Raw genomic sequence first — 27657 nt, 5'->3', positions numbered from 1 at the left:
CTGCTTCCATGAGGAAACACTGCCCTGAGTTTAATTCCCATAGATAAAGGAGGCTGTCCCAGCAGCCAAACATTGTAGCCATCAGTGATGCCTGCCCTGGCATTTCCCAGATGGGAGCAAGGTGGACAACAGTGGTGGCTCCAGAACCCCATATCTGATGGTAGAAACACCACTGCTCTGAGTTTGAGTCTCCACCTGCTGCGGCTGTTTCTTGCCTCCTCGGTGGAGTGGGAAAGAGATAAGTTGCTGGGTGTGACGCAGTAACTTGGTCAATGGATGCCCCGCCATATTGCTTGGCATGCCACAGGACATCCCCACGGGCTGCTAACCTGGGTGGGTTGCTGAAGTCGTCATCCGTGAGGAGTAGGTGGATGTCTTCCGGCATCTGTTTGAGAAATATCTGCTGGAACAGTTAAGCAGGGCCTGTCACTAGCCATTAATGGCAGCATGTTGTTCATCAGGGTGGATGGCATGTGGTCACCTAGGCTGTCCATGTGAAGCAGCCGTGCTGCTCATTTGTGGCAGGAAAGGCCGAAGGTGCGGATAAGGAGCACCTTAATTGCCTCATACCTGTTGGCGTCTGGCAGCTGATGTAAGAAGTTGATGATTCATCTGGCTGTTTCCTGGTTGAGTGAACTGACTACATAGTAATATCTTGTGGAGTCTGGTGATTTGCCTGACTTGAAACTAGACCTCTGCCTGTTTCAGCCAGACGAGTGGCTATGAGGTCCAAAAGGTCGGCAGCTTCAGTGAGACTGTATTCTGTGTGCTTGTGTTCATTGTGAGGTCCAGAATGCTGTTTTGGACCATTGGGGTCACCACTGTGGTGGGTGAGCTGTGCAGCGAATGAAAGAAAAACCACACAGAAGCTGTGAGTGAGTTGAACCAACTAACTGACTTCACTGGAACTCTCCGAGAGCTCATCAGCACTAACTCCTTTTACACAGAGCTTGAAAGCTAGGTTTTATCCACCTTTCGACTGCTTTGTGAAAGAATCGCAAGGTGGAGAGGGAGTCCAGACTTCCCCGTCTTCGATCCACCTAGGTAGATAGTTTCAGCAGTGGAGTGTATTTGACTCATTGAGCAGGCTTTTTTTTGGTTCTGTGTGAACACTCAAGGCAGCTTCCTAAGACGGATCATGTCTAAGGAAATACTGTAGCTGTGCAGTATAAAAGGGGCTTATATTTGTATAGTGGATGATGAGGTAGAAAATTGTGTACCCAGGTTTTCCTTTGTAGCAAAGTAAATGAAAACATTTACATTATGGAGAATTATCAGGGATATACGGAAATATAGATTTCAGGATGAACTCCTCTTTGGAGCTAAAAAGGATGGAAAAGGGTACTTCTGAAAGGATGAAAAATTGGAAACAATGGAGGTTCATAGAGATATAGGGATCTGTAGAAATTAATGAGTAAATAATAAATAGTTAATGGATTGTTGTACTTTATATTTTGCCCAATTTGGATCTTGCTTGAGCGTCCTGTTTCCATACTGTATAACTATGAGACAGACATTCCCACTCCCACTGGAAGCATTCTAAACTTTGCTTATAGGAGTTTTTCCTAATTTAATTCCATCAGTCATTTTATTACTTTCAACATAATACAGTAAAATCCCCATTATCTGGCCCTCTATCAACTGGAAGGTCAAGCAACGAGCAAAAGAAAAAAAAAAGAGTAAATAAATTTAAAATACATAAGAATAAATAAAAATTTAAATAAAAATAAAAATTTGTTAATGTTCTCTGAAGCAACACACAACCCCTTAGTGAAGATGGGGGCAAACATTCCACCAGCAGAGGGCCCCACTTGTGCTCCACTTGCAGCAGCTGCTTGAATAAATTTTCAATAGAGTTATCTCCCAAAGTTTCTCCCTATCCCTGCTGGTAATAGTCTTTATTTTTATTCCTATATTAAGGATATTAGTAAGTCTTTATCTGTAAACTTGGGGAAGGGATGTTTATTATGACAGTGGGATGGTTAGCGCAACGTTGTTACACCCCCAGCAACTGGGCTTCAAATTTGAAGGAAGATGTGTCGAGGCCTGACCAGGACACTGGCGTGGAGGTGAGTCAGGTTGCATTGAGGGCCTGACTGGGAGACTGGCATGGAGATGAATCTGGTTGCGTTGAGAGTCTGGCGAAGACCTGAAGATGAAGAGTGAGCCAGTGCCTCTCGCTGCTGGGGTGACTCCCAAAGCTGCTGCTTCTCTCTGCCTAGTAAGAGTCTATTTCTTATTTGGTTTTATGTATATTAGTAAGCCTTTATCTGTAAGCTTGGGGAAGGGGGGTTAATTATGATGATGGGACAGTTGGCATAGTGGCTAGCGCTATACTTACAGTACCAGTGATTGGGGTTCGATTTTAAATTTTGTAAGTTTCGGAAATTACTTGATTAAAGTGAACTTTACAAAAGTAAAGACTACAATACTAATGTTTTTTTTTTTCAAATTACTTTTGTCTTTTGTCTTTTAAATTATGTATTAATGCAGGTATATTAGGCATTGTAAGAGTGAGCCTTAGTCATCTGGAAAATTCGCCTTTCTGGCACCTGTGTAGGTACTGGATAATGGGGATTTTTCTGTACAGTGGTTCCATGATATACATACTTTGGTGATATTTTTCTAATATATATTTTGTTCTTTGTTTAGTGGTGGAATATCTAGAAACAATGAACAATAATGTAGCTTGGCCTGTTGATGATCAGTAATTGTTTTTTAGTATTAAAATGTCACAATCAAAGACTCAAAAACTTTACATTGTTGCTTTACTAGCTTTTTGACAAATGCCCCTTCATTTTGTGAGCTATTTTAAATCAAATGAATTTTTATCCAATTTTAATTGTTTTTTTTTTTGCACCTTGTCTTTCATAAAACAAAGCTTTGGGAGAGCAAGCTTCTTCAATCCAGAGCAGTGGAAGGTTTTTTAAAGGAGGATAATCACCAGCATATCGTGCTGGAAGTTCATCAGAAAACTCACCGAACTCTGAACACATCCTCGGGTGAGTTAAACTTAATCCTGATCAAAGGATAAATGGTCTGTTCTGCTTAAAAATTGTACTTTAAATGCCATCTTGGTAAATGGATGGAACTCCATTTAATTTCTCATTCAAAAGAAGCAATGTGGCATAACAGAACATACTTGGAATCTAAAATATCACAAAGGAGTCTGCAGTACTCAAGAAATAAAATACAACAGTCAGTATTAGTTTTGACCATGGTAAGATTACGTTACTAGACGGTGCATTTTAAAAGCATACTTTGGTGTGTTATAACTTGGGATTCTTTTCGAGGAAGGTTGATCATTGGGTACCTCAACCCAGCTCCGGATAAGGTAATCCGATTGGAGGAAGATCAAAATCCAAAAGAACAAGCCATTTGGAATGGAGACTATTTCCACAATACTGTAATCAAAACAGATGCCTGAAAAATAATTAAACAATATATTTGTTGTGTTTTTTTGGTAATTCTTTATTTATTGCACAATGAACCATATCAACCAATATATTTAGAGATGCATCTCTTTAATATTCAGTGACATTTTCTCTTTTATTCCCCCATCCCTCCCTTCTTACACCCCTCCAAATCAGTAAATATTGAACATATAAAATACAATAAAACAATATCTTTATACAAAAGGAATACAAACAAAAAAGACGTATCATCTACATATTCACATTAAATCTAATCGTGCTTATCTTCTTATCATTTTAGGTGGTGGTGGTCCGAGGCCTGCTCTTTCTGTTACGTTCCATATCTGGTTCCCAGATTTTTTTCAATCATTGTAACTGTCTTTTAAATTATGTGATTTTTTTTTTCCCCAATGGGATACACTTAAACTTGGTTATATATTCCATTAATGTTTATAGTCAGATAGTCCAACGTGGCCATCTTGTATCTTTATTTTCATTTATTTTTCACCTCTTCACCACCTCCATCCCTTTTTTCCATTACTGTTTTTTAAGTTTTCCTCTTTAATCTCAATATATGACAATGCATTCAAGACTTGAAATACCCCAACAATCCCCACAAGCAATAAGCCTTTAACCCCAAATGAATCCTCCTTGGATTGCCTCCTGTCCCTTGACGGCAACCACAACTCCTCTTTCCATTCAGTTTGTGAACTTACTCGCAAGTGTCAACTGATTTTGCAGTGACCATTATTCTCGCCCCCCCCCCCCCCGAGAAGACTATTTTCCTATACTTATAATAAAGCTTTTCTCTTTTTTTTCCTTCTTCCCCTTCTCTTATCCATCTTTAAATCTTTATATATACATTATCTTTATATTTTACATATTTTAGTATATTTTCTTGCTGGTCATCCTTCTTGTCACTCCTCCTCCTCTCTTCTCCTGTCCTTGTGTTCAGCAAATTCTTGGGCTTTCTTTGGGTCCGAGAACAGTCTATTCTGTTCCCCAGGAATGAATACTTTGAATACTGCTGGATGTCCTAATATAAAGTTACATCCTTTCTTCCATAAGATTGTTTTTTGCCATGTTGAATTCCTTCCTCTTCTTTAAAAGTTTGAAGTTTATGTCTGGGTAAAAAAATATTTTTTGTCCCTTATATTTGTAAGGTAAAACATCATGAGATGGGAATGTGTAAGGAGTTACCCTGTACAGGGCTGTAACAAGATGTGAATGCATCCTTGTACTTACAAGATAAGAGAGACATTGATGGATATGAGGCAGGAAGCTAGCAGGGAAAGGATAGCAACAGTTTTAGTCATTGGACAAGTAATGATATGATGATGTTCTAAGCATGTATCCAAGGGTATAAAAAATCACCATTTTGCTGATAACGGCAGAATGCATTCTCCGACTAACATTGTTAGTCGCAAGTGTTACAATCCGGTAATAAAGAACAAAGAACCCTGATTTCGACTCAGTCTGGTGTTTGTCTCACTCATTCATGAACAAAGCAGACCTAACATATTCCAACGGCTTATTATCTTCTCTAACCTTCTTTCTTGCCTGCTCCAGTATGTTTTCTCTTGTCATATATCTTAGGAATTTTGCCAATATGGATCTCTGTTTTTGATGTGGTGGCGGCTTTGGTACTAGCGCTCTATGCGCCCTTTCGATTTCTATTTCTTCATGTGAATCTGTCGTTTCCAGCACCTTTGGGATCCATCCTTTTATAAATTCCTTCATATCTGATCCTTCTTTCAGGCCCACTATTTTTATGTTGTTTCGCCTACTGTAGTTTTACAATATGTCAATTTTTTATGACAATATATCTTGTCTCTTTCATTTTTTTCATTCCCTTTCAACTTTCTTATTAAATCATTTATCTCCATTTCTACAGCAGCTTCTCGTTCCTCCACATTTTCTATTCTTTTCCCTATTTCAGTCATGACCAACTCTAAGCTTTGCATTCTGTCTACAGCTCTTTTCATTTTTCTTTTGATTGAACTAAATTCTAATGTTAGCCATTCTTTTAATTACCTCATTTGTTCTGCGAAAAAGGCTTTATCTAAATTTTGTCCTTCTATTTTACCTTTTTCTTTGAAATTCTTGTTCTTCCCCCTCTTCTGTGTCTGTATCTATGTCTGTGTCATCTTCTTAGCTTTGTATCCTCATCTCTGGTGAACTGCTTCTGTATCCTTGCTGGGCCTCCTGCTGATGTGTCTCACGCTGCTGGGCCTCCCACCGCAGGTCGACCCGCTGCTGGGCCTCCCGCCGCAGGTCGACCCGCTGCTGGGCCTCCCGCCGCAGGTCGACCCGCTGCTGGGCCTCCCGCCGCAGGTCGACCCGCTGCTGGGCCTCCCGCCGCAGGTCGACCCGCTGCTGGGCCTCCCGCCGCAGGTCGACCCGCTGCTGGGCCTCCCGCCGCAGGTCGACCCGCTGCTGGGCCTCCCGCCGCAGGTCGACCCGCTGCTGGGCCTCCCGCCGCAGGTCGACCCGCTGCTGGGCCTCCCGCCGCAGGTCGACCCGCTGCTGGGCCTCCCGCCGCAGGTCGACCCGCTGCTGGGCCTCCCGCCGCAGGTCGACCCGCTGCTGGGCCTCCCGCCGCAGGTCGACCCGCTGCTGGGCCTCCCGCCGCAGGTCGACCCGCTGCTGGGCCTCCCGCCGCAGGTCGACCCGCTGCTGGGCCTCCCGCCGCAGGTCGACCCGCTGCTGGGCCTCCCGCCGCAGGTCGACCCGCTGCTGGGCCTCCCGCCGCAGGTCGACCCGCTGCTGGGCCTCCCGCCGCAGGTCGACCCGCTGCTGGGCCTCCCGCCGCAGGTCGACCCGCTGCTGGGCCTCCCGCCGCAGGTCGACCCGCTGCTGGGCCTCCCGCCGCAGGTCGACCCGCTGCTGGGCCTCCCGCCGCAGGTCGACCCGCTGCTGGGCCTCCCGCCGCAGGTCGACCCGCTGCTGGGCCTCCCGCCGCAGGTCGACCCGCTGCTGGGCCTCCCGCCGCAGGTCGACCCGCTGCTGGGCCTCCCGCCGCAGGTCGACCCGCTGCTGGGCCTCCCGCCGCAGGTCGACCCGCTGCTGGGCCTCCCGCCGCAGGTCGACCCGCTGCTGGGCCTCCCGCCGCAGGTCGACCCGCTGCTGGGCCTCCCGCCGCAGGTCGACCCGCTGCTGGGCCTCCCGCCGCAGGTCGACCCGCTGCTGGGCCTCCCGCCGCAGGTCGACCCGCTGCTGGGCCTCCCGCCGCAGGTCGACCCGCTGCTGGGCCTCCCCGTTGCCGCTCACACTCTTCCAGCCCTTCATTCTCATTCTCACCACTCTTCTTCTTGTTTACTTCCCACTGCTGAACATCCCGATACTGGGCGTTTCTCAGCTGGCCGCTCCTCAGCTGAGTCCCCCTCCCGTCGGCATTAACCTTTTCTTTTACTTGCGCACTGTGCATGTGCAATTCTTCGTGCATGAGCAGTTGTGCACCTCTTCTTGGCTCTGAGAGTCACTTTTGAAGTCCGCCGGTTGGGAGGACACTGCTCCTCTGGGGACTCACCAACACCAAAGATCAGCCGCTTCTCTCCATGGTGCCTCTCTGCTCTGATGTGCAGGTAAGGCCTTCTTCCTTCTTCCCCAGTGATTTTCTTTCTTCCCTTTTCTCTGTTTTTCATACTTTTCTCTTTTGGGTGCCATCTTCTGTCTCTTTGTAACTTTCTCTTCCTGTATTTTATGTTTATTGAGCTCTTTTTTTCCCCACACTTTTTCTTTTCTCTGGAGAAGGCTGTTTCCACCCAACCAGCCACTACTCCATCACGTGACTCCCTCATTTGTTGTCGTGTTTGTGTAGTACAGTGTTTGTGTGCCAGTGGGGAATTGTGCAATGTGGAAACAGGCCTGTTCACCCACTGAGTCAGTGCTGGCATTAAGCACCCTTCAATAAGATGATATTCACTCGCAGCCTCGCAGCCTCGCAGCCTCGCAGCCTCGCAGCCTCGCAGCCTCGCAGCCTCGCAGCCTCGCAGCCTCGCAGCCTCGCAGCCTCGCAGCCTCGCAGCCTCGCAGCCTCGCAGCCTCGCAGCCTCGCAGCCTCGCAGCCTCGCAGCCTCGCAGCCTCGCAGCCTCGCAGCCTCGCAGCCTCGCAGCCTCGCAGCCTCGCAGCCTCGCAGCCTCGCAGCCTCGCAGCCTCGCAGCCTCGCAGCCTCGCAGCCTCGCAGCCTCGCAGCCTCGCAGCCTCGCAGCCTCGCAGCCTCGCAGCCTCGCAGCCTCGCAGCCTCGCAGCCTCGCAGCCTCGCAGCCTCGCAGCCTCGCAGCCTCGCAGCCTCGCAGCCTCGCAGCCTCGCAGCCTCGCAGCCTCGCAGCCTCGCCTGAAACAAAGGTCAGGATTGAATTTGCATTGCTGAAATTGCGAGGCATTAACTCTACTACTACCATAACCTGCTGCCCTAAGAACAAGAAGAGCCTAAGATCTAGCAAGATGAGTTGGGATTATGGGACAGGTGTAAATAAAGGTGAGCTACGTGAACTGTCGTATGCAAGAATAAATTTCATCTCAAAAATAAAATAACTGTCCTAACTAGACCTGTAATTTGGGTGAGCAGTCAGATTATAATAATTGAGGAACAGTTTCTCCAATTCTCAATGAACATTTGATTATTAAACATGAACTTGGACTCAATCTATCAATCATATAGCTTACAGATAAGTCCTCCCGGTAAGTTTTTATTTAATTGGAAAACTGTTTTGTAGAGCACCTGCACTTAGTTCACAATGACTATTCTGAGCTTTTGGTTATATGTAAAACCTCTCTCCAACCCAGGCTTCTCCCCTCACAGGATAAGGCCCAACACAAACTAGAGGAACAATCCTTGCTACTCTGCCCGGTTAGCGTTCAGCCAAATGGAATGAATTTAGTATATTCCCTACCTCCTGTGTTTCTTTTCTGATCTATCTTCTGTTCTCTCCCTTGTCCTTTTTTAAAAAAATTCCCTGTCTCTTTGCACCTCCCTCCCCCAAAACATCTTGTGGTTCTTTACATCTCTACCTCTACATTTCGCCAACTGGATCCCTTTCAAATGGAACAAGGGTTCCATTTGGTCCATCACCCTCCACCATTTTTCTTGATCTTCACCCTCCTTTGACTCATCTGACCCCATTTTATCCTCTCTCTCTCTCTCTCTCTCTCTCTCTCTCTCTCTCTCTGTCATCTGTCTCACATCTCCATTCCTTCTTTTTCCTTCCCTTTTCCATCATAACACACCCCTCCCTGGATCATTAATCTCCTCCTGGCTCTGTATCATGCATGATGCTCTCTTTTCATTTCATAGACTATCTCCCTTTGCTACTATCAGGCTTGATGAAAGCTTTTGACTCGAAACACTGACAATTCATTTTCTTCCCCACTGTTGGTGCTCCAGTGGATTGTTTTTTTTTAACTCCAGATTCCAGTATATGTAGTCTTTTGTATCAGATTCCAGAATGACCAATGAACCATAGACACTGCCTTCCTTTGAGTTTTTCTTGCACTATTTTAATTTTGTAAGGTGGTTTATATAAATGTTCGCACAGGGACGCTGCTGCAAAACAATGAATTTCTTGACATGTTCATGACAATAAATTCTGATTTTTGTCTCCAGTTTTCTTAATGCTGTCTTCTCCATTTATCAGGGGAAACTGCTATTTTTTGAATTTGAAGTCTCTAGCTCGAAACGTCGGTTCGGTATTTTTACCTTTACGATATAAAAGACACTGCTTGACCTGCTGAGTTTCTCCAGCTTTGTGTTTTACTTTTAATGCTATTTTTGCAGAAGTTTTCTGCTCCAAGACTGCTTCCTGCAATACATTAGGCTGTTTTGGAATTCAGGTTTTCTTAGTGTTTGTATTTAAAATGTTGTTCTTGGGTCTCAGGGGTGTTTCAATAAAATAAGTTTGGTAATCATTAAGGATTTTGAGCAATAGAAGCAGGGAGGAGCATGATCTTGGATACGCATTCTTTTGGGACAAAATAACATGCAGGCTAACGTAATAGACGTATCCTTCCCAATCACTGTTCTCTATCCTCTTTGGAGGTTGGTTATATTCTAATCCTGAACTATTCTTGTTCCTGCTGTTTTGGTTTCTCTAAACGATAATAAACCACACAATTTTCAAATTAATCAGATTGCCTTCAGTGAATGTACTTTTATGATGAATTATACAATATAAAATATGATACATAGATATGTTTTTGAGGGAGATAGATTGTGGGAATGGTGTAGGTCACAAACATTTCACAAAACAAATCTCGTTTAAAATGCCAGAGCTCTGCTCAAGCCAGACAGTCCAGGCCCCAAGTACCTTTGCAAAAATGTTGAAGAATGCCTATAGAAACTTCACAAGTAGGTGTTAATTGGACATGCTGTGGAGTAATGGATTATTGTTTTGAAGGCAACAGATGAACAAACTTGGAAGAATGGGACTGGTGCTGCAATCTGTCTGAATGCAGTTTGCTGTTCTAAGGAGGTCATGTGGTTTTGCAGGCAGGGGGGGAGAGAGAGGAGACCAAACAGGCTCTCTACAAGAGAGAGAGAACTGGTTTCTGCAGCATGGCAAGCTTGCAGCTTGTTTAAAACCCCATTTTGAAGACAGGTTGTGAGTTCTGAGTTCAGCCTGTTAGAACATCTCATGTGGTCTATACAAGAGGAAATGGCTGGCTCGAGTGTTTCACCTGAAATAAGGGAAACAAAAAGGAATGATGTGGTGACCTACAGAAGAAGTTATCATTTGGAAAACCCTGATGGGGCAAGACACTGAAGTGGCTGATCGGAGGGAATCAGTTTGTGTGTGTCCCAACGAGCAATGAATCTCTTTCTGCAACCAACGAGAACCTTCCTGAGTGGTAGCCAATTACTTTTAAACACCAGAGTTTGGTGAAAATTCATAAATGTTAAATTCTGCGCATAGTATAAGAATTGCCTGATACTGGTGAACTTGGAGGAGTGAGAAGTGAGATTGGACTGTGAATTGAAGAACTTTTCTGAACTTGTACACATTACATACACATATGCTTAGAATTAGAAGGGTGTTAAGTTAGGTTGTTAATAGTAACAAGTTAAAGTTTGATCCTGTTTTTATGTTAAAACAAAATTTAAAAACTAATTTTTAAGTAACAATTTGTCTTGGTGAATTTCTATTGCTGCTGAGTTTTGGGGTCCTCTGGGGCCCATAACACTCTAAATAGTGAAATCTAACTGAAGATTATTGCTTTAGAATCAGAATTTATTGTCATGAACATGTCAGGAAATTTGTTGTTTTGCTGCAGCGTCCCAGTGCAAACATTTATATAAACCACATTATAAAATAAATCAAAACAGTGCAAGAAAAAGACAGTGTCTTTGATTCATTGATCATTCAGGAATCTGATGGCAGCGGGAAAGAAGCTGTCCTTGTGCCGCTGAGTGCTCACCTTTAGCCTCCTGTACCTTTTCCCCTATGATAGCAGAGTGAAGAGTGCATGGTCTGGATGGTGGGGGTCCTTGAGTATAGAGGCTGCTTTCTTAAGACACTGCCTCTTGTGGATGTCTTTGATGGAGTGAAGTCTGATGCCCATGATTGCACAGGCCGAGTTAACAACCCCTCTGGAATTTTTTCTTGACTTGAGTGTTGGCACCTCTATACCAGAGAAACAGTGATGCAACCATCCATTGTGACAACCAGCCACAATGCTCTCTGCAGTACACCTATAGAAGTTTACAAGAGACCTTGGTGATATACCAAATCACCTCATAAAGTATAGTCGCTGGTGAGCCTTCTTCGTGATTGCATCAACATGGAGGCTCCAGGACAGGTCCTCAGATATTTGCACCCAGAAATTTGAAGTTCTTGACCCTCTCCATGGCTTTGAGCCCTTGATGAGGACTGGATCATGTTCTGACTTCTTCCTGAAGTCCACAATCATCTCCTTAGTTTTGCTAATGCTGAGTGCAAGATTATTGCCATGACACCACTCAACAAGCTGATCTATCTCCCTCCTGTACATTTCCTTTTTGACGTTCGTGATTCTGCCGTGAAAACTGTGGTTTCATCAAAAAATTTATAGATAGCATTGGAATTGTACCTGGCCACACAGTCGTGGGTGTATTAGTGTGTAGAGCAGTGGGCTAAGCACGCATCCTTGAGATGTGCCTGTGTTGATAATCAATGAGGAGAAGATGTTGTTTCCAATTCGTACTTACTGTGGTCTTCCGATGAGGAAGTCATCGATTCAGTTGCAGAGTAGGGTGTAGAGGCCCAGAGTTTGGAGCTTCTTGACCAGCACTGATGAATTAATGGTATTGAAGACTGAGTTGTAGACCATGAAGAGTTGGGCATTGTTGTTCTTTTCGAGGTGATCCAGAGCTGAGTGGAGAGCCAGAGACCATTGTGTCTGCTGTGGAGTGATTGTGGTGATAGGTGAATTGAAGTGGGTCCAGACCTTTGTTTAGGTGTGTGTTAATTCTGGCCATGACCAACCTCTTAAAGCATTTCATCACAGCAGATGCTAATGCTACTGGGCAATAGTATTTGAGGCAGCTTACTCTATTCTTCTTGGACACAGCAATGATTGATGCCCTTTTGAAGCAGGTGGAAACCTCTGATTGCAGCAATGAGACTGAAAGTGTCCGTTAACACTCCAGCTAGTTGGTTTGCACAGATTTTCAGTACCTTGCCAGGTTTGCTGTCAGGCCCTGACGCCTGGTGAGGGTTCACCCCTGTGAATGATGTTCTGACGTCAGCCTCAGAGACAGATCTCACAGGGTCTTCATCCTTTGCAGGGATTCTAGTAGGCACTTTTGGGTTCTCCTTCTCAAAGAGGGCAAAGATGTTCAGCTCATTGAGTAATGAAGCATCACAGCCATCTATAGTGTTCGCCCTCACTTTGGAGGTTAAAATGGTCTGCACTCCCTGCCAAAGCTGGCGTGTAACTATCTTTAGCTTCCTCTGGAATTGCTTCAGAGATTGCCTTTGGATCATCATCATTTTAAAATATTAGAAATGTGGGTTGGATTACAAATATTGTTGGAATAGCATAAAATTGTCTAATTAGGAATAACATTGATAAATAGTTTGAACAGTAGTGTTTGCTGGAAAGCAGGAACTATAGAGACTTCAGGAAAAGCATTGTTTTTAGCTGTAGATGGCAGTAAGAACAAACAATAGCATTTCAGTTGCACAATTTGATCAAATGCAAGTTTTTTCACTGAAATTTGCATCAGTAAAAATTATTCCAAAAAAAGTTGGTTTGCTATCATTACAGAACTTTTCCCTTTGGGTTTTTTGTTGTTGAAGTAGTAGGATATAATTTGATGAATACTACCACACACCCTTAATTATCACATGTGAAGAGATAATGGAATCTTCCATTGCATTCTTGGACTGTTGAGAATGTTTGATTCTGAATCTCCCTTCTTCTCACTTTAGGCAAGGCATAGAAGTTTACAGACCAATTGCAGGCAAATGGATTAATGTAGAAAAGTGAAAAGATTGCATGGACACAGTGGATCGAAGTTTGGTGCTGTGCTATGTGACCATGACTAGTGGAATATGGGCAGCATGTAGAATGTCACTGGATAGTATCCATCAGCTCAGTGGTTCTCAACCTTTTTCTTTCCACTCACATATCACTTTATGTAATCCCAATGCCATCAGTTCTCTATTAGTAAGGGATTGCTTAAGGTGGTATGCGAGTGGGAAAGGAAGGTTGAGAATCACTGCTCGAGACCCAGTTGTTACTGAAATATTTTGCGTGAGAAAAATTGCCCAATTCCTTTGGAGTTATAAAACTGTGCACCTAATGAGTCAATTAGGTATGATTAAAACAGTGGTTTTCAAACTTTTTCTTTCCACCACATACCACCTTAAGCAATCCCTTACTAATCATGGAGCACCTATGGCATAAAGAATACTTAAAGTGGTATATGAGTGGAAAGAAAAAGGCTGAGAGAACCAATGCATCAGCTACTGACCAAGTATCTCCACCTTGCTTGAAGTTTATAATTATAGTACAACTCTGGTTATCCAAAATCGGATTCTCCAAATTCCTCATTTATCCAAATATTTAAAAAAAAAAATTGGATAAATGAAGCTATCCAAAATAAATCAAAAATCCTCATTTATCCAAAATTTTCTCAGAGCCTGCGGCAGTGAGGATGTCTGACTTCAGGCAGCAGCAAGGGCTTGGTGGGGAGGTGTTGGTGATCAGTAGCAGCCAGCTTTTTTTTGGTGAGAATTAATAATTATTTTAATGCTTAAAAGTCTTTTCCTTGTTATTTGTTGTTGTTTAAAGACTGTTACAAGTGATTTGCTGTTGCTACTGGGCTGTTTTTTTTTAAAAAAATGACCAGATCGCTGAAAAAAACATTTATCTGATATAGTCCTGATCATTTCAGATAATCAAAGCTGTACTGTAATTTCTTTTTAAGTTAAAAATTATTTGATTGATAATTGTGATATCTATAGTCTTGTTTTCATATTGCTGTTTCCTGTATCTAAATGGAGTTAAACAGGAAAGTCTGCAGATTCTGTGATTGTAGTGGAATACACAGAAGTGCTGGATAAACTCACCAGATCAGGCAGCATCTATTGGAAGTAAAGGGTGTGATGCTTCTTTTATTACATTAAAGAAATTTTCATTCTTTTTAAAACAAGTAGATTTATTAACTAAACTAACAGTACGACATGGAAAGGAATCCATCTTGAATCTACTAAAGATGCAACATTTTCTAGATGCGACACACTCTGTCTCCTCCTGGTAGTAGCACTCCATCACTACATCCCTTTTCCTTGAGATGTTTAATCAAACATGACACATTAATAAAGTATTCTTTCAATTTGAAGTTCAACATAAATATAACATGAACATCAGCAGCACCAACGTTTGGGCAGTTCTATTTCTTTTATAGATTCAGTCTGTCAGGTGCTTTGACAACTTGAGGATCTTCTTAACATAGGTGCTTGTGTTGGCTCTGCTGGCCCACTACTGTCTTGTATGGGTGGAGTTTCCTCTGTTTCTGTGCAGTCTGAATCCTCTGCATTTATCTGTTCCTGCAATATCTCTGGCATTTTCAGCAGATTCCTCTTCAGTATTTGACAGTGTAGGATTTTGGATTTACTTCTCCCAGAACTGTAGCCTTTTTATCCCAAGTGTTGGAATCTCTGAATCTCACTGTGTCATATTGTGCCAGTGGCTCTAAGCTTCTTGCTGACTTGTCATAGTTTGCCTTTTGTCTCCCTTGCAGATGCTTTTGTTTCCATTCGACATCTCTGTTCTTGTTTGGGTCTGCAGAGTAGGGAAGTGTGGTGCGTAGTCTACATCTCATCAGAAGCTCAGAGGGTGATGTGCCATGTTCAAGTGGTGAAGCTTTGTACCTCAATAGAGCTAGATAAGGATCTGAGCCACTGTCTAGTGCTTTCTTGAACAACTGTTTAACTCTGTGAACTCCTTTCTCTGCTTTTCCGTTTGATTATGGATGCAGAGGACTTGAAGTCACATGTTGGAAATCATACTCTTCTGCAAAGTTCTGGAATTCTCTAAAATTGTTGTATGGTCCATTGTCACCGTAAACAATTTGAAGAATTCTGTGTCTTGCAAAGATCAGTTTCGTATATTGGATCACACAAGCAGCAGAAATGCTAGGAAGCAGTGGAATCTCTGGATAGATTGATAGATAATCAATAACCAGCAAGTAATTCTTTCCATCCATGTGGAACAGATCAGTCCCAACTTTCTGCCATGGTTATGCTGGTACGTCAATTATTATCTTGGGTTCCTTTGTCTGCTTTGCGTAATGTTTTAAACAGGCCTCACAGATTGAAACCATCCTGTCAAATCAGCATTTATCCCTGGCCAATAAACAGTAATTCTGGCCCTCCTCTTGCATTTTTCAATTCCAAAGTGCCCCTCATGCACCCTTTTGAGCATCTCTTGTCACAGTGATTGAGGAATGACAATTCTGCTCTGTCTGAGTAGAAGCCCATTGACAACACTCCTCTCAGCTCTGATGTTGTATTATGGCTGATATTCTCATCTTCATTCAGATTCTTGACGACCTTCTGTAGAACTGTGTCCTTTTCTGTACCAGCTGTGATCTGCTTGGATTTCATGTCAGATACAGGAAGAGATTCAATGATCAGATTCACATGGATATTAACATCTGGCTCTGTGGAACTGTCATTGAGTGTTTCATTGCATCATTGCCCTGGTAAATGCATCAGCTGACACAATAAGTTTCCCTGGTGTGTACACCAATTCAAAGTTGTAGCTTCATCATCAGTCTTTGGATTATCAGTGACATTTCATTGAGATTTCTCTTGATTATTGCTATTAATTGCTTGTGGTCTGCACCACGAATGTTGGTAGACCACAACTGTGGAATTTTCCATAACTGTGGAATTTCTCGAGTCCATAGTCCAGACCTGAACACTCTTGATCTGTGCATGTTGACATTCAGATGATGTCATTGTCCTTGTTACTGGCTTCCGATCTTCTCCTATAGCTTGAAGTAGTATGACACCTATTCCATTGTTTGAAGCCTCCATGGATATTTTCATCTTTCTGGATGCGTCAAAAGTATTGGTTCTGTAGTTAGAATGGTCATTAGTTAGAATAGTCGTCAGTTGTCCCAATTCTTCCCGTGGTTGTCCACTTGAATTCACATTTGTTCTGTAACAATTTCTTGGGGTACATTGGTTTGATGTGAATTTACTGATGAAATTGATAATTCCCAGCATTCTCAATATGCCTTTTTTTTTGTCAGTGGGTTTGGGCATTTCTATTATTGCTTTCACCTTGCTCCTGTCTGGCTCTACACATGATTCCTTTCATATTTCTCGGTTTAACTTTTATATATACTTCTGGATGCATTGTAGCACTTCAGCGAGCCTTTTGTTGTGTTGTTTTTGTGTGGATCCCTATAGGATCATGTCATCCATGTTCACAAGTATCCCATTTAGGCCTCCTATGATGTGTTCCATTGTACTGTGGAACACTTCAGGAGCTGAGAAAATTCCAAAAAGCATCCTCAGACAGGAATACCTGTCAAATGGTGTATTAAATATACAGAATTTTATGCTATCATCATGGAGTTTTATTTGCCAGAAGCCCTGGGATGCATCCAATTTAGTGAAAAAACTTTGCACCAGGCATCTGACTTGTAATTTCATCCCTGGTTGGAATCTGATAATGTTCTCTTTATATTGGTATTCAGGTCTTTTGGGTCCAGGCATATGCATAGGCTACCATTCTTCTTTTTGATATTCTATTGAATTCACCCATTCTGTGGGTTTCTCCACTTTCAATATGTCCCCTAGTGCCGTCATTCAGTTGAGGTCCTGCTTGAGCTTTTAGTGGCACTGGAATCCGCTTTGGGGCATGCACTACTAGCTGTACATCCTCTTTTAACTCTATTTTATAAGTGAATGGTAGAAATCCTAACCCCTTGAAGATGTCAGGAAATGTATCCAGTATTTCTTCTTTACTATTCTGCACATGGTCTCTGTTAATGCGATACACCTTAACTAGGGTTAAGTTTTCACATGCTTTGTCACCAAGCAATGAATAATGGCCAACTGTGTCTACTGTGAACCTGTGGTGGAGCCTTATCTTTAACTTTCACCTTGAGTTTACAAGTACCTTTCATGTCGATGCACTGTCCATTCTATGCTTTAAGCAGTACAGGATTTGCATGGATGTATTGCTTTATCTTCATTGCCCTGATGTCACATTCACAGATCAAATTGCTCTTTGTTTCTGTGTCTAACTAGAAAGGAATATTTGTTCCATTTTTATCCAGTGACACAGCCCATTTATCTTGCTCAACACTGTTCACTTCCTGCACCAACATGCCCACGAAAAATGTATCGCTGAGAGCATTTTCTTATATCAGTGCATATAGTGTGTACACTTCTGTTTAGTTTCCCTTTGGAAAAAACATTGATTTGCATAGTGATTCCGCCCTTTGCATTTATTACAGACTTTTCCATAAGCTGGGCACTGGTTTGGTACATGCTTAGTGCTGCATTGTTTACAATTGAATGTCTCTCCATCTTTTTGTTGGTTCCTGTATCTTATTTTTTGTTTGCGTGTTGTTCCAGACATGCCTTCATTTTCACTGGCTTTTACACTATCACTGAACTTTTATGCATGCTGAAGACCTATTTCACTGGCGTGGCATATCTTCACATTTCCTGTCAAGGTAAACTCTGTCTCTTGCAGCAACCTCTCTCTCACTTTTCAATAATCCCCAGCACAATTTGATCATGGATCATTGAATCTTGCAGTGGTCCAAAATTGTATGCTCTTGCTTTTAGTTTAAAAAAAAGTATCAAAGCTCTCTCCCTGCAGTTGCATGCACGAGCGAAGCATGTACCTCTTGAAGGTTTCGATTTTCTTTGGTGAACAGTGTTCACCAAACATCTTGTTAATCTTGTCATATTTGCTCTGTTCTTCTGCCTCCGCAAAAGCAAATGTGTTGAAAACCTCTAGAGCTTGAGGTACAACCATGATAAGTAGCATTGCAATCTTCCATGCATCCAGTTGGCTATGGATTCCAATCGCTTGCAGGTAAAGCATAAACCTTTGCTTAAACAGCCTCCACTAGTAGTCAATATTTCCTGTCCAATTTACAGTGTTAGGAGTTTTTAAACCCTCCATATTTTCTCTGCTGATATCGACTGTTACTCACTATGCACAATGTGTTTTTTTTTCTTCTTTCACTCCTGTGCACAGCAGAACTTTGCTGTTGGTTCCACTCCTGGCACCATATGATGTTTATTTAATTACAATAAAGAAACTTTTTAAAAATTATTACAGTACAACTCTGATTATGCAAACTTGGATTATTCAAAATCATCAGTTATCTATAATTTAAAAAATTTGGATAAATGAGGATATCTGAAACAAATCAGAAATTCTCATTTATCCAAAAAATTTTCGGAGCCAAACTGACCGGGACGTCAGGCTCCCGACAGCAGCAGACCTCAAGCTTCCAGGCAGGAGTGAGACTCTCGGATCATAGTACAAGTGGGGCCTCGGTGGGGAGGTGTCGGTGATCGGCAGTGGCCAGCATTTTTTTGGTGAGAATTAAATATTATTTTAATGATTTAAAAGCTTTACATTGTTGTTTGTTGTGGTTTGAACATTAATACAAGTGATTTGCTGTTGCTACTGGGCAGTTTTTTTTTAAAAAAGACCAGGTCTCTGGGGGGGGGGGGGGGTGGGTAAAAAATATTTATCTGACATAGGTCTGGTCCCAGCCATTTTGGATAATTGGACTTGTACTGATTTATTAACAAAGCAAACAGCACTAAGGACAGAACATACACAAGCAGACCTCACGGGAAGGCATCCATCTTGAATCTGCTAAAGCTGCAACAACATTTGCAAAATGTAACATCCCTAGATGCTGCACACTCTGTCTCTGATTCCCTCTGGTGCCCAACATTTTGGGCCTGAGTCCTTGAGCAAAAAGGTATGAGCAAAATCAAATGGGTATCGAATATTTATTAAAAAAAAAGTGAGGGGAGGAGAGAAGGACTGGGGGAGGAGTACAGGCTAACAAGTTAAAGGTCATAGGTGGATATAGATGTGAGGGTATAAGAGAAAAACTTTGGGAAATTATAAGGTGATGGGTAACTCTCTTAATGGAGAAGAAAGGGAAGTGGGTAGGGAGTTGAAGGAAAGGACTCAAAGAATAGGGAAAGAGAAGAACTCAGGAGAGGTACTTGACAGAAACTGGAGGTCGATGTTTATGCCATCAGGTTGGCGAGTGCTTAGACGGAATATGTGGTGTTCCTTCAAGTTGCGGCATGCCTTGGTTTGGCAGTGCATGAGGTTGTGGATAGTTGTGTTGGTGTGGGAATGATGTGTGGAATTAAATTGGTTGGCCATTGTTATTATTGTATCAGACAGAGTGAATTCCCACTCTGGATCCTTTGATGTAGTGGAGTCCACAACTGGAGCACTGGATGCAGTAGATGACCCCTGCAGATTCACAAGTGAAATTTTGCTTCAGTTGGAAGGACTGTTTGGGGCCCAAAATGGTGGTGAGAGAGGAGGTGTGGGTGAAAATGTAGCATTTCATTTGGAGGGAGCAGTCCCTGTAGAGAGGGAAAAATGCATCTGGTGGTGAGATTGCATTGATGTAAATGTTTTCTTTAAGTTCTAACTAATTATGTCTTTCAATTAGCTGAAGCTTTGATTCTATCCTTATTTTTCACCACATAGAATAAGAATGGCTCTCATGCCATTCCTTCATTTTTGACCTTATTCTCTCTCACTTGTACATCAATCCACCTTGACTGGACTACATTCATTTAACATTTTAGTTTCCTCAATTTCTTGTTGTATCTGTACATTGGCCATCAATGCGTTTAAGCACATTAGCATACTACCCATTCTCTCACAATTTAACATGTACTCTTTCAAGGGATGTGGAGAGAAAGCAGGAATAGGATAGTGAAGTTGAATCATTGGGTCATGATCATATTGAATGGTTGAGCAGGCATAAAGTGCTGAATGGAATTAAACAAAAAAATCGGTAGATACCAGGGTCAAGTGCAATACATGCATACCCTGTATAACACAGTTTTGAACAGCACGGATTTTGATGTAACGCAGTCAGTCCCCGTCCTGATCGGTTGGTTCCATGAACTTTCATTCTATCTTTGATCAGATAAAAACACTTTACTTTCTGCACTTTACCAGATTAAAAAAACAATTAGTGAATAGTCTAATTTTTATTTCTCTTTGGATCCCGCAAACTTAAAATGTGACTTAATTGATTGACTTTGGGCCTATTTTGGTATGACTTCAGGTTGGTTAACCATCCTCTCAGCATGTAATTCACACTGGATTCAAAATGACAAAATGGTCAATGAAGTATGTACTTTGAAGGAAAACATGTAAATCCCAGGTATTCAACATTTAATTATAAAATAGGCTTTGTTTTAGATAAATTTGCCCAGTTGTCAGCTACGGGAAGTAGTTAGAGCACATTTAAGGTAGGCTAGGCTATTATGTTTCTTGACTTACAATTTTCACTTGTGATGAATTTATCAGAATGCAGCCCCATTGTAAGCAGGGGAGCAACTGCAATATGGTGTTTGGTCCCCTCAGTGAAATTGTTGATATTGATTGTGAAAAGCTGGGGAGCGGTGACATGGATATATTCCAGTTTGCCTATTGTAGCTACAGGTCTACGGTGAATGCCATCTCACTGATTCTGCACAAAGCCCTGGAACACCTGGACAGTAAAGGTGCATTCACCAGGATGCTCATTATTGACTACTGTTTGGCATTTAACACCATCATTCCTTCAAAACTGATCAGCGAACTCCAAGATCTGGAACTCAACACCCCACTGAGTAATTAGGATATGGATTTTCTCACTGCCAGACCACAATCAGTGAGAGATTGATAAGAATATCTCCACAATCTTCATCAGTACTGGAGCACAACAGGGCTGCGTTCTAATCCCCTGGCTATACTCACTTTACACCTACGACTGTGTGGCTTGGTATGACAATAACACCATCTACAAGTTTGCCAACAATACCATTGTAGTGGATTGTATAAAGAAAGGTAATAAGTCAGCATACAGAAGGAAGATTCAAAACTTGGCTGAATGATGTACCAACAACAACCTTGTACTCAATGTCACCAAACTAAGAAGCTGATTGTTGACTTCAGGAAGGGAAAGCCAGAGGTATACAATCCAGTGATCATTGGGAAATCAGAGGTGGAAAGGGTAATCAAATTTAAGTTCTTGGGAGTCACTGTGTTGGAGGATATTTCCTGGACCCAACTCACAAACGGCATCATGAAGAAGGCACGTCAGTGTCTCTACTTACTCAGGAGTTGAAGGTTTGGTATGACACCAGAAACCCTGGGAAATTTCTTCAGATGTATGGAGGAAAATGTGCTGACTAGCTGCATGGTCAGGTATGGGGCACTAATACCCCTGAATGTAAAGCCCTCCAAAAGGTAGTGGATGCAGCCCAGGTCATCACAGGCAAAACCCTCCTCACTATCCAGAGTATCTGCAGGGAACGCTACCGTGGAGAGCAGCAGCAATCATCAAGGATTCTCACCATCCAACACACATTCTGATCTCGCTGCTGCCATCAGGAAGGAGATATCGATGCCACAAGACTCTTACCACCTCGTTCAGGAACAGCTGCTACCCCTGAACCATCAGAATCCTCCACAACCAACTCAATCAGGGACTCATTTAAGGACCTATTTGTATTGATTTAAAAAAAAACATTCTCTGTATTGCAGTCAGCTTGCTTACATGTATATGTTTACAGTTTTTTGCACTATCACTAAGTTGTCCACAGAGAAAAGAATCTCAGGATTGTGCGTGATGTCAAGTATGTACTCTGCCAATAAATCTGAAATCAGATCCGTAAGGGACTCTGAGCTGTATCTTGCCAATTTGAGAATGAGATGTTTATTCCTGCTCTGCATTCTATTTGATGAGCAATTTTCATTGCATGTTTATTCCTGCCCCCCATTCTATTTGCTCTAACTTTGTGGATCAACCTCATATGAAGAACCTTATCAAAGACTTTCTATGATAAGCTGGTTTGTTTCACCTTGTGTGTGCTACTAGTCAAATGTTAAATGAATTCCATAATATTCCAGACATGATTTTGTTAAAAAAAATCACATTTCCTCTGCTTAGTCATGTTATTTTTTTCAAAATGTTCTGTTATTCATTATATAATCCATCATATTTTCCTACTGCTGACTAGTCTAACAGATCAATAGCTATCTGCATTTTCTCTCTCTTCCATTTAAATTGGAAGAAAAATTAAAAGCCTCCTCAATTCTTAGCGAGCAGGGCAATTTTGCCCATTGAAGTAAATGGAATCACTAACCTGTCATTTTCTTTTGTATTCGTGGTGAATTCAGCAATTGAGAGAGGTAACATTCTGAATTTGTCCAAAGGTCCAGAATTTTATTTGGCAATATGTATGTAAAGGTCCTGGTCTTATTGCGCAACTCAGGTTATGTGATTCCATTTGGAGCTGTTGGTAGTCTGATCTTGTCCCTTTGCAAATGCAAAGCATACAAAATGTATAACTTGCACAATGTAAACGAGACATTTTATTCACGGCTATTGTCGTGAAGCTATTGAAAGGGATATTATCTAACCTTAACAGTGATCTCAAATTTTGAAATATGTTTATTATTTTCTGAACTTGTCTGTTATTGTGTAAGTAAGGATTTCATGAAGTTTAGTATGCAAATATCATCATGTTCTGCTCTGACCAAGTTTTTATACCGGATTATACATAAAATTGCCTAGAAAGGGGAAAAAAAATCAGAATTTTAAATTTTATCTGGAATAACTTGCAGAATCAATTTCTTCCTAGGTGAAATCACAATAATATTTGTCTGGGCACTTCTTTCAAAAACCACACTTGTGGATCTAACATTTTCCCATCATAGGACATGCATAAAACAAATTTCAGGCAGTGCATGTTTCCATGAATTTTAACATGCTTCAAATTGGGGCCCCCACCACCCTGGTCACAACCTCTTCCCACTGTTGTCTTCAGGCAGAGGGAACAGAAGTGTGAAAACTAGCACGATGTTCAAGAATAGTTTCTTTCCAACAGCTAAAAGACCCTTGAACTTTCCCATTGTACACTAATCATAGACTGCTCCGATAGTACAAAAGGACTGTCTGCACCTTTGCAAGTTCCTATTTTGGACTAGGAATATTGTGAATATTTCTTATCGATTGTATGTATTTATTGTATTTTTTAATCATTTATTATTGCCATGCCTGTCCAGCTGCCACAAGTAAGAATTTTGGTGCATGTGTACATTGTCTATGACATTAAACTCATCATTATTAGATTGACAGTCATGTCACAGCTTAATTCAAGTAGATCCAAATTTTGTTAGTTTGTGGCCATTCTTGTTACTGCTGACATCAGATGCCTGCTGGGCACTTGGTTAATTTTAGCGTATTCTGTGGAAGCTCTGTTATTTTCTAAGTGTTTTCTCCAACAATTTTAATATGGCACTGAGGGCAATATTCTTGTAATGCAAGTGTCATTGTGGGTTAGAGATCTTGGCAGGAAGCAAGGTTGTGCTAATTCACAAAAAGCTACTCCTTGTTGGTCTTGGAGATCTCATTTCCAACCTGGAATCCTCTGAACAATGTACTCACTTGGTAGGAAACAAAGTTGTGCCAATCCACAAATTGGCAAGTCTATCCAAAAGTGGTAGCACTGCCAAAGTTGTAACACAGATGCTGGTGCAGACCTGGGGGAGCAGACAGCACTGCTCTGAAGGATTCAACTGCTGGGTCCTGCTACCAATGGCACCGACTGGCTTTTGTGACCGATGATGTTATATTGTATATTAATATGTTTTAAAGGCGATAAATTGTGGTTTTTTTAAGTGTAGGTCACAAACACAGATCTCATTTAAAATGCCAGAGCTGTGCTCAAGCCAGACAGACCAGGGTCCCAATGTGTTTTGTAAAGATGGAAACTGCTTTGCTGAAGGACTTTGCAAGTAGGTGTTAATTGGACTTGATGTGGAGTAATGGATTATTGTTTTGGAAAGTAACAGATGAATGGACTGAAGATTGGGTCTGGTGCCGCTTCGATCCGTCTGAATGCAATTTACGGTTCTAAGAAGGTCATGTGGTTTTCTCTGAGTGAGAGGGAGAGAATTAAGTTCTCCAGTTCAGCAGCAGCAGCTGGGACTGGAACAGGACAAGCTGGCAAGCTTGTGGAAAACCCCCATTTAGAAGACGGGCTTTGAGTCCTTAGTTCAGCCTGGTCGAAGCCCTTGTGGCTCATACAAGAGGAGAGGACTGGCTGCCTAATGTTTCACTTGAAACAAAAAGGAACTCTGTGGTGACCTGAAAGAAAGAGGTTATCATCTGGAAAACCCTGATGGGGCAAGTTTCTTCAGCATGACACTGAAGAGGCTGATTAAAAGGAATTGGTTGTGGGTGTCCAGCGAACAACAAATCTCTCTCTGAAAACTGACAAGAATCTTCCTGAGCAGTAACCATTTACCTTTCAAGCACCAAAGTCTGGTGAAGATTCATAAATGTTAAATTCTGTGCACAGTATAAGAATTGTCTGATACCAGTGAACTTAGAGGAGTGAGAAATGAGATTGGACTGTGAATCAAAGAACTTTTCTGAACTTATACACACATTACATACACGCGTGCTTAGAATTAGGAGGTTAAATTAATAATAATAAGTTAAAATTTGATCTGTTTTTTACGTTTAAAGAAAATTAAAAGTAACTTTTTAAGTAACCATTTGCCTTTGTAAATTTCTATCGCTGCTGGGTTTTTGGGTCCTCTGGGCCTGTAACATTTTAAACAGCCTGTTAAAGAAGCTGTGGTGTTTGTAAGTAAAATCCTACAACTGCGAGGTCTGTGGCCAAGATGGTGGTGCTTGTGCTTTGCAGTGGCTACAAGGGGGTTACAAACTCTGGCAAGCAAAGGACAGGTGAAGGGGACCAGAAATGGGGATAATTCCCCCAGTTAAGAATGAACAGCAGAAGAGATGACTATAGGATGGTGACCAGGGTGGTGAGGGCAGCTTGTGGTCGGGGAACCCACACTGGCTGTGGGTTGCTGGAGAATGGTTAACAGTATGGGAACCAGGTATCCGAGCCAGAATTTGAGAGGGTGCTGAGGGCAAGAAGGGCTCCTGAAGGGCCTTGGGTACTGAAAGCTTCCTGGTAGTATCAGAGGTTTGGATCTGGAGTTCGGGTTGCTGGTGACTCGAAGAGGAGTCTGTACCGCTAGAGGCTGTGGGAGCACTGGAGGCAAATCCATGGACACTCAGTGATTCTGAAGGCACTCTCTTTTGCTTCTTTCTCCTATTATCAGGGGTGCCGCCAATGTTCAGGGCAACTTTTTGCTTTATGGCTGACAAAAATTGAAGTATATCATGTATGTTACATTTTAATGTATTTTACGTGACAATAAAAGGAACCGTGAGCATTAAGTTCTGTATGATTTTCCACTGAATTCTCCCAAATGGTTATGGAATATCACTGACATTCTTCTCAATTTGCTGCTCACTGCAATATCTTGAAGATAATGCAATGAACTTGTAAAGGAATTTTATTCTCTTCTTTAACTTCAGTGACATAACCTGCAATATTGCACATTTCTGACCTGCAGGCCATCATGAATTATACTGAAGTGCCCACTGGTGCTCTTCTCAGTAACCTGGACCTTTTCATGAGCATGAACTGTTTCGACCCTTTCAATATGTAGCTCATTGTGATTCATGTGATAAATATCCTTCTACAAAGGGCCATGTTTCTGGGAAGCAAGTCCTGAGGGAATTCACTGTACTTGCTGAAAGGCATTTAGAGCTCCTAAGGAATGACTGGTATAGAAAGGCTAAGCTCAACTTCCAGAGGCAGCTCATGTCAATACAAACTACAGCAGCTGAGCACATTTGTGCAACACTAGTCTCAAGGTACCAGGACAGTATTGGAAAATGCCATACATATCCTTTCATTGTTTTCATTAGTTAGAGGGGCATCGTGCACTTTACTACAGACAGTCTAGACAACCTTGCCAATAAAAGACAGCAGGCTGTGCCAATGGAAGGATAGTTAGGATATCCACTGAAGGTTGCAAATTAAAGTCTGGAGACACGAGTTACTTCCACCTGCAGATAAGAACTGAAATTTTAAAAAAAATCTATTAAAATTTATTAAAATACTGTATGCAGCCATCCCTGCTCCCCACAGCAGCCAGACGCTAGAGTTCAATGACTCTATTACAGTATTTACTAGAAGTTCATATATTGAGTATCTTTATTAAGGGTACTGTGCTGTACATATGTTGACATTCTTCATTAAACATTCATTTTCTGAAATTAAAAAAATTAAAATTGCTTTAAGAGCTTGTTAAGGCATGACTTGTGTCCAATCCAAGTTACGATCAATCCTTCAGTCCCAATTACGGTTGTAAGTTGGGGACTACCTGTAAGAGGTGGCTACCAGGGTAATGCGCAGGACTACAGCAAGAGCCTTATTTCCTGGATATGTACAGGATGCTGAGATTGCAAATCAAGAGACAGCCCTCAGGTACTCTTGGTATAAACAGAATGCACCATAATCAATGAACCCAGATAGTAAATGGTGACTCTTCACATCCTGCTTGATAGATCCTCCTTCAATGACTGAATGGATCCTTGATCATTTTACTAAAATGACTTGCTCTGACATTTATCTTTGCTGATAAATGGTGCTTCTCATGTTGTTGTCTGTGGATGGAATTTACTTAATATTGTAGCCAATGAGTGTCATGGACATCATAATATTTTGATTAGATTGGCATGTAGTGAGTGAGCAAATATATTGTGAAAGTATATAGATATGTTTTTGGGAGAAAACTTGGGGCAGGTTTTAGTGTAGGTCACATACAAACACTTTAAAACTGGTTTTATTTAAAATTTTGGAGCTCTGCTCATGCCAGTCCGAGAGCCTTTGCAAAAGCTCTGGAGAATGCCCAAGAGATGTCACTAATAGATTGTTGCTTACAAAAAGGCAACAGATGAAAGAACTTGTCAGAGCCACAGATTGTGTAGAGTGGAACTTTCTCTTCTAAGAGGGCCATGTGGTTTTGCAAGCAGAGAGAGTCAAACAGGCTTTTTTTTCTCTGTGTGAGACAGAGAGAAAGATCAGTTTTACAGTCAGCAGCTGGGACTGGAACAGGACCAGCTGGAAAGGTTGTGGAAAACCCCATTTGGAAGACTGTGAGTGCTTAGTTCAGTCTGGTCAAAGCTCTTATGGTTCATGCAAGAGGAGAGAACTGGGAGTCTAATGTTTCACTTGAAATAAGAGAAACAAAAAGGAACTCTGTGGTGACCTGAAAGAAAGAGGTTATCATCTGGAGAATGCTGATGGGACAAGTTTCTTTGGCAAGACATTGAACTGGCTGATTAAAAAGGAATCAGTTGCGGGTATCCTGGAACAACAAATCTCTCTCTAAAAACTGACAAGAACCTTCCTGAGTGGTAACCATTTACCTTTCAAGCACCAAATTCTGTGCACAGTATAAGAATTCCAGTGAACTTGGAGGAATGAGAAGTGAGATTGGACTGTGAACCAAATAACTTTTCTGAACTTGCACATTACATACACGTGTGCTTAGAATTAGAAGGGGGTTAAGTTAGGTTATTTAAGTCAATAGTGATAAGTTAAAATGTGATTCTGTTTTCATGTTTAAAGATAATTAAAAGCAACT

The 27657-nt window shown here is 41.9% G+C and overlaps 1 protein-coding gene across 1 annotated transcript in view; it reads left to right on the top strand.

The window, feature by feature from the left end:
- LOC138760442 (stonin-1-like) overlaps nucleotides 1–27657 on the top strand; it is a 182877-nt gene that overhangs the window by 72820 nt on the left and 82400 nt on the right. The window contains exon 6 of the mRNA XM_069931028.1: nucleotides 2882–3002. Within this exon, the coding sequence (XP_069787129.1) occupies nucleotides 2882–3002 (121 nt within the window). The remainder of the gene's footprint in view (nucleotides 1–2881; nucleotides 3003–27657) is intronic.

The sequence above is a fragment of the Narcine bancroftii genome, chromosome 4 (genome assembly GCF_036971445.1).
Source record: "Narcine bancroftii isolate sNarBan1 chromosome 4, sNarBan1.hap1, whole genome shotgun sequence".
In the NCBI taxonomy this organism is placed as follows: Eukaryota; Metazoa; Chordata; class Chondrichthyes; order Torpediniformes; family Narcinidae; genus Narcine; species Narcine bancroftii.
Note: the sequence above shows the minus strand (reverse complement) of the source record. Positions and strands in the feature narration are given on the sequence as shown.